An 8,152-nucleotide genomic window follows, 5' to 3' on the forward strand; every position below is an offset into this window, starting at 1 on the left:
ACCCTGTAAGTGAATTCCAGACTCTCAACTCTGTGTAAAGAAGTTTCTCCTGTCCTCTGTTCTGAATCTTTTATTTAATCTTGTATCTATGGGCCCTCGTTCTTGACTCATGACTGAAAAGTCTAATTCTACTCCTGCCCCATTCTTTCATAATTTTAAACCCTTAAGTCATATTGCCCTATAACTCTGATTGAGAAGGAAATTTCCCCGAGTGTTGTGTCTCTAGAAAATGAGCAGCTCAACAGACAGGTACATTACATTAAAATTTTGAAAATTTCTGTATGTTTGATCAGCAAATGTCCATTGAATACTCATTTGAAGCCATATGAAGTTTTTTGTTATGTCCTATGTATGATTTTTAAAAACTTTGCATTTATTTATACAAATATACAAACTTGTATCTATATATTGCCTGTAACACAGGAAAACATCCAAAGCTGCTTTAGAGGCATAATCAAACAAAACTTAACACTGAACAAAAGGAGACAATAGGATGGGTGGCCTAAACCTTGACTGGAGGTAACAAGGGCATGGACGAGGGTTTCAGCAGCAGTTAAGCTGATGCAGCAGTGGAGATGGGTGATGTTGTGGAGGTGGAAGCCAGTATCTTTTTGACGGAGAAGATATTGGTTCAGAGCTCAACTCAAGGTCAGATAGGAAAGGGAGGTTGCAAACAGTCTGGTTTATCCTGAGACAGTGGCCAGGCAGGGGTTGGTGGGTGTGAATCAATTGAAGGAATACAGATTATGGCAGGGGCCAAAGATAATGGCTTTAGTCTGCCCAAGTGGAGGAATTGCAATTCATCCAAGACTACATGTCAGACATGTAGACACCTAACACAGAGGCAGTGGAGGGGTCGAAAAAGTGTTAGTTAAGGTAGAGCTGGACGCTGTTAGTGCAAGTGTGGAACCTGACGTCATGTCTTTGATGATGTTGCTGAGGAGCAGCATGTAAATTTGAAATAGGAGGGGGCCAAGGATATATCCTTAGTAGACTGGAGAGGTAACAGTATGCTGGCAGGAAGAGAAGCCAATGCAGGAGATTCTCTGGTTACAAATGGATAGGCAAGAGGAACACAGCAAGGAACATGAGAAACAGGAGTAGGGCATTCAGTTCCACGAGCTTGTTCTGCCATTCAGTTAGATCATGGCTGATCTGTACCTTAACTCCATCTACCCACCTTGGTTCTGTAACTCTACTTTACCTAACAAAAATCGATCACAATTTTGACATTTTCAATTGACCCCCAGCCTCAACAGCTTTTTGAGGGAGAGTATTTCAAATTTCCACTACCCTTTGTGTGAAGTGATTTCTGACATCACTCCTGAACAGCCTAGCTCTAACTTTAAGGTCATACCCCTTTGTTTTGGATTCTTCCACTAGAGGAAATAGTTTCTCTCTAACCGATCAAGTCCTTTAATCATAAAGACCTCAATTAGATCACCCTTAATCTTCTCTGCTCAATGGAATAGAAGCTTAGTCCATTCAACCTGTGCTTATCCCCAGTATCATTCAGAGTTGAATGTGCACTGCACCCAAAGGCCAATATATCCTTACTGAGGTGTGGTGTCCAGAACTGAGTGCAGTGTTCCAGATTGGGGGGGTGGGGGGTCTAACCAGAGCTCTGTACAGCTTTAACACAACTTCCACCCCTTGAGATAAAAGCCAACAATCTATTCACCTGAATTCTCCTTCTGCATCTGTCCACTGTGATTTCTGTACATTGACTCAAATCTCTCTGCTCCTCCATTGTTCTTAGCTTCACCATTTAGAAAATACTATGATCCAAAGTGGATAACCTCACACTTCCCCATATTGAACTCCATCTTCCACAGTTTTGCTCGCTCACTTTACCAATGTCCCTTTGCAACTTTTTGCTTCCATCTACACTATGTACTGTGCCACCTAATCTGGTGTCATCAGAAAACTTAGATATACAGCTCTCTGTTCTTTCATTTGTGGTTCACAAATTCTGCTACCTTGAGTCCACAGGAAAAGACAATCTGTCCCTCGATGCAGAGCTCGATACACGTATAGGAAAAGCAGCTACCACCTTTGGCTGACTAGTGAAACCGCATGAGATAACACCAATGTGACCCAGAAGACCAGTTCATGGTTTATAAGGCCTATGTTCTCAGCAACTTGCTGTACGGCTATGAAACATGGGTGACTTACAGCTACCAGGGAAAGAAGCTCAACAATTTCCATCTTTGCTGTCTGCGGCATATTATGAATATATCCTGGCAGAACAAAATCACAAATGTGGTAGTCCTCTCAAAGGCAGAGCTTCCAAGTGTGTTGGCACTGATCAAACAGAGGTGGCTTCGGTGGATTGGACACATCCGCAGGATGGAAGACGGTCGCATGCCCAAGGACCTTCTGTATGGTGAGGTAGCTGGGGCCAGATGACCAGTGAGGCACCCAAAGCTCCACTTCAAGGATGCTTGCAAGCGTGACGTGAAGGCCCTAAATGTCGACTATCGCAGCTGGGAGTCACGAGCTGGCGAAAGAGGGAAATAGCGACACATCCTGTGGACTGGCGTGCACTACCAGGACGACTAGTTGCGACAGCAGCTTGGCAACAGGCACCAAGGTCAAAAACAACAACAACTGTCACTTGGCAGTTTCACATGCAGCACTTGTAGCAGAACCTGCCTCTCAAGGATTGACCTTCACAGCCATCAGCAAAGGTGCACCAAGAGAAGACACCCCACCTAAATGGATTGTTGCTGCACGCCCATCATCTTTCGTAGATGGAAGGATGCCAATCAACCACTCTTTCACCCAATTTGTTAACATAGTGAAAAGCTGCCGTCCCAGTACAGATTCCTGGGGGACACCACTAATCAGATCCTGCCAATTTGAGTATATACCCATTATCCCTACTCTCTCAGTTCCAAAGAAGGGTCACTGACCCGAAACGTTAACTCTGCTTCTCTTTCCACAGATGCTGCCAGACCCGCTGAGTGATTCCAGTATTTCTTGTTTTTGTTTCAGATTTCCAGCATCCGCAGTATTTTGCTTTTATCCCTACTCTCTTGTCTCCTTAACTCCTACTCAATTCCCTATCCAAGCCAATGTGCTGCCTCCAATTCCATGGACACTTATTTTTGTAGAGTCTCTTATGAGGAACTTTATCAAATGGTTTCTGTCTATATAAATAACATCCACAGACACTCCCTTATCTACCATGTTAGTTACCTCCTCAAAAAATACAACTAGGTTCATTCGACATGGTGTGTGCGTTACAAGTTCATGCTGTCGGATCAGCTCATATTTTTCCAAATGTTCAGTTGCTCTGCTCCCAATAACATATTTTGGTAACTTCCACACAACTGAGACGAAAAAGCTTTTAATTTCCCACTTTATCTCTTACCCTTCTTAAACAGTGGAGTGACAGTGGAAGCACGAATAGGTAGTCTCACTCAGCTGGACAATGGAGAGGTGTTTGCAGAGGATCCTGGAGTAGTGAGCAATTTTGAGGAGAGCAGAGCCCAACTGTGTTTGATGTGTTCCTGCCAGAGCTGGCAATAAATGGCTAAACCGGTTGCATGCCACAGACTTAGGGACAGTAGGCTACTCAGCCCCTCAAACCTACCCCACCATTTCATTAGATCACAGCTGATCTGTACCTCAACTCCATTTATCTGCCTTAGTTACATATCCCATGATACCCTCACCCAATAAAAATCTATTTCAATCTTGAAAGCTCCACTTGTCCCAGCAACCAAATCCGTTCAGGAGAGAATTTCAGATTTCCCGTATCATGTGTGGAAAAAGTGCTTGCTGATTTCCCTCCTCAATGGCCTCTCCAAGTTTAAGATCATGTCCACTTATATTTCATCAAAGGAAATAATTGATCTGTACCTACCTTACTGAATCGTTTTAAATACCTTGATCAAATCACCCCTCAGTTTTCTACACTCAGGGCAATACAAGACAACCTGTTAACATAATTTAACCTAAGCCCAATCAAGTCTGCAGCCCTCAGACGAAGGGGAGTGAAGATGGGGGGAAAAGAGATACCAGGGGAACAACCAAGGCAAAACAGAATAAGGGTTTTACTGGGGATGAGATCATAGTTGGAGCCAAGAGTGTGATTGAGCAGATCAGTAGCTGGAGGTATCATGACCAAAGGTTGCCTTGTCTGTGATGAAGGCAACGGGAATAGAGAAGCCACGCAAGATGGCAGTCAAGATGGTGGCTATGAACATGGAAAAGAAAACTTACATGGAGTTAATCGTAAAATTATCTTTCAGGTTTGTAAACCACACAGTATGATTTAAGTTGCTAGCTCCACAGAATGTACAAATGGACCATATTCCCGTTTTACTTAAATACACGGCTATTTTATTGCAATAACGCTGCTATAATTCGCAGAAGTTACAGCACACGCTGCACAACGTGACAGTAAGGCAAAATACCGGCCCAGCGGATGGAAACATTTTTGAAAAGCTGAAGTTGATTGCATGGCCCAGCCCCAACTCGCGCATGCGCGCTGCGCCGAGGCGGCCAAGATTCAGCAGGCCTGCAGTACAGCAGAGGCCGAAGCCCCGGGTTACCGCTTTCTCTCGCACACACGCACCACAACGTATTGCAACGCATTCGGCGGTCGTCACCCACTTTCTTCCCACACCGCGGGCCTCTTGCCATTCAGCGCGGCATCCGTTCGCCCCCTCCTTTCCAACGCGGCTGAACGTTGGGGAGAGGCAAGAAGCCACAAGTTGGACGCATTTAATGTATTGTCCGCAACCCCGCGCAACACTCGCGTCTGCTCACCTGAAGACGCCATGTTGGAGAATGACCAGTGACAGAACCCGGATGTGAGAGTCACGTGACGCCCAAACTTCTTGGCAGTTATAAGGTAAATGTTGTGGTTCACTATTGTTTCATTTAAATAAAGCGCAGGCGGTCATTTTTTTGTTTTCGAAAAAACATGTTAAATGACCATTTTAAGATAAGATTAGAATTAATGACACTTGTGAATCTGGAAAAACTAGAAACACTCCGCTGATCATCTGTAGAGAAACAGAAATTAGTCAGTATTTCCAGCTTTTTCTGTTTTTGTTTTCAGCTTCCCATCGCCGACAGAAAGTTCCTTTGCTTACATTTGTGTCAGTCAGTTTGCATCTGATGAAAAATAATCTTTCAATCTACAGAGCTATAAATTAAAGCCAACTTTCCCTTTTGCTACAGTCCCCAACTGCCAATGTACCCTCCTACTTCTTATCTACATGCTACCCCTTGGCAGCAACGCCCAGCTCAACCTCACCACCAACTCTCAATCTTTCCACTGTCTCTGTGTTGTCAAACTGCTTGACCGACATCTAGTGCTGGTGAGTGGAAATTTCCCCCAATTAAACATGAGGAAGAATGAAGCCTTCGTCTTTGGCCCCCTTTTTTCCTCTGGTGGGGGAGTCTAGGACAAGGGGACATAACCTTAAAATCAGAATAAAAGCAAAATACTGCGGATGCTGGAAATCTGAAATAAAAACAAGAAATGCTGGAATCACTCAGCAGGTCTGGCAGCATCTGTGAAAAGAGAAGCAGAGTTAACGTTTCGGGTCAGTGACCCTTCTTCTTTTCACAGAGGTTGTAAACCTGTTCTTTATAAACACTTTTACGATTCCAGTACACCTAGCACACACAGAAAATCTCCCTCAGAAGAAGGGTCACTGACCCGAAACGTTAACTCTGCTTCTCTTTTCACAGATGCTGCCAGACCTGCTGAGTGGTTCCAGCATTTCTTGTTTTTATATACCTTAAAATCAGAGCCAGGCCATTCAGGGGAGAAGGAATCACTTCTTCATGTAATGGGTGCGAGAAGTGTGGAACCCTCCCACAAAAAACAGTAGGTGCTAGCTCAATTAATAATTTAAAATCTGAGATCATTAGATTTTTGCCAGACAAGGGCATTAAGAGATATGAAGCCGTGATGGGTGGATGGAGTTAGCATACAAATCAGCCAAGGTCTCATTGAATGGAGAACAGGCTCAAGGGGCTGAATGGCCTCCTCCAGTTCCTTGGATTGCCCTGAAGTCTCCAGGAATTAAAGATTAATCTCCAAAGATTCTCTGAACAACCAAGGAGAAAAATCATACAGGCAATAAAAAATTGAGTTTAAAAAAAAATGAAAACTTTTGTTTATTAGTTCTAAAGCTATCAGACATGGGAAAAAGGTTGTTTGACTTACAGTTAAGAAACACCTGATTGAGTAATAAAGAGTTTATCTGTTTTCCAATTGGCGTGGGAAGGCAGGGCACCACAAGTGTGGTCATGTTCAGCGACCAATGACAGGTGTGTGGGCACGGGGCAGTTGGAGTTCATGTCATGAGACATCTAGGAATACGTCCAACCAAAGCTGGCAACCCTATCCCTGCTGCAGACTCTTCTGTAGCCACTGGTTCCATCCCCCACCTTAGCCACTGTCTGAGGCTGGGATGCTTCATTGCCCAACTGTTGGCAACTTTGCCGTCCTATTTGACTCTGAGCTAAGCTTCCGACCCCATATCCTATCCATGACCAAGAGGAGAGATTAAGTAGAATGGACCTATATTCTCTGGAGTTTAGAAGAATGGGAGGTTATCTGACTGAAACGTATAAAATTCTAAGAGGGCTTGGCAGCATAGTTGGTGGGAGGATGTTTCCCCTGGCTGGAGGATCTAGAGGTCATAGTCTCGGAATAAGGGGTCAGCCATTTACGACTGAGATGAACAGAAATTTCTTCATTCAGAGAATTGAGAAACTTTGGAATTCCAAATTCCTCATTGAGTATATTCAAGACTGACAGAAATAGACTTTTGAACACAAAGGGAATCAAGGGATATAGGGCAGAAAAATGAACTGAGGCAGAAGATCAGCTGTGATCTTATTGAATGGCGGAGCAGGCTCGAGGAGCCATATGGCCTACTTCTGCTCCTATTTCTTATATTCTTATGTTTATATCCCACGCCACATAGTCCTACATAAGACTGTGTACCAGCTTCCAATGTTGCCACCTATCTGGTTTTGGATTGCACAGTTCACTTACGTTTGTGGTCCTGGTACAATATTGGCTTTCTATCGTTGCCTGGGAAGTAATAAAGTTACTTTCGATCTCCTGACATGCTACTTCGCTCAGTTAGTTCTTGCTGCAGATTTGAAGTTTCTGGGCTTGATTGCATTTTACAACATCTGGTGTGCATTAAAACTCCTGCAGTCAAGAATCTACCAAAGTCCAATTTTAATCTTGGCAAAAGGCAGCAACACTGACGGTGCCCCTTGATGCAGATGAGCTATGTGACCTAGAAAGCGAAATGGTCTTATGAATTGAAAGGATAATGAGAAAACACCCAATGAAGCTCATTCCTCTCATTCTCTAACTCTCCATCTTGGCATCCAACTGTTCCCAGTGTTCTCTACACTGCCTGGCAAATTGTTTTAAACATTTTTAGGTGAAATTACATCACCTCACATTTTTCCACATTGAAATTTACATGTACACAGAAGACTTTACACTGTTGACTGTCTGGGAGCTACAACAGATGGGTCACGTGAGATTTTGTGGCACTTTTGAAGAATGTTTTCAAATAGAAGGTCAAACAGAAGTACCCAGAGAAGGGAGCAGGACATTGGAAGGAGGCAGAGAAGTTTTAATAAGACACTCATGGATAAAATGCAGCCAAGGAAGGAAAGACTTCCTCCATGGGAGGAAATCTCAGAAAAGTGTTTTGCGGCACATGGAAGGAAGTGACAGCAGCTCTCAATGCCACTGCTGTCACCCCCTAGAAATGCAGAGCAGTGCAAGAAAAAGTTCAAGACCCTGGCGAGGGCAGGCAAGCTAACACACCGGCCATTTTCCCTTTCCTTCCTTAAGTACCCCGGGAGCCAATACACTGTTCACCCGCTAAAATGAATAGCTAGACAAGTCACCCTTCACACTGTACTGTGGTTAAGGAGGGGGTGCTAATTCAAGATCTTACAGTGTATGTCGCCATCTCCCCTAACAGCAATTACTTGCACACAGAACCTTAAAAGCCCTTCCTCCACTGTAATGAGTTGCTACCAGTAGATCGACTACATCAGCCATCCTTATCTGGTCTGGGCCTATATGTGGCTCCAGTTACACACCAAAGTGGTTGAATTTTAACTGTCCTCTGAAGCGGCCTAGCAA

The 8,152-nt window shown here is 44.0% G+C and overlaps 1 protein-coding gene across 3 annotated transcripts in view; it reads right to left on the minus strand.

The window, feature by feature from the left end:
• Positions 1 to 5,196, minus strand: part of eif4ba (eukaryotic translation initiation factor 4Ba) — a 54,335-nt gene extending 49,139 nt beyond the window's left edge. For 2 of the 3 annotated variants that reach the window (XM_068024766.1, XM_068024763.1), the window contains exon 1: positions 4,780 to 5,195. In XM_068024766.1, coding sequence (XP_067880867.1) covers positions 4,780 to 4,792 — 13 coding nt within the window. In that variant the 5' untranslated portion in view covers positions 4,793 to 5,195. Of the gene's footprint in view, positions 1 to 4,779 lie in introns of all 3 variants that reach the window. The other variant, XM_068024764.1, reaches the window with a different exon arrangement.
• Between the last annotated feature and the right edge of the window lie 2,956 nt (positions 5,197 to 8,152).

This window comes from Heterodontus francisci, chromosome X (assembly GCF_036365525.1).
Source record: "Heterodontus francisci isolate sHetFra1 chromosome X, sHetFra1.hap1, whole genome shotgun sequence".
Classification (NCBI taxonomy): Eukaryota; Metazoa; Chordata; class Chondrichthyes; order Heterodontiformes; family Heterodontidae; genus Heterodontus; species Heterodontus francisci.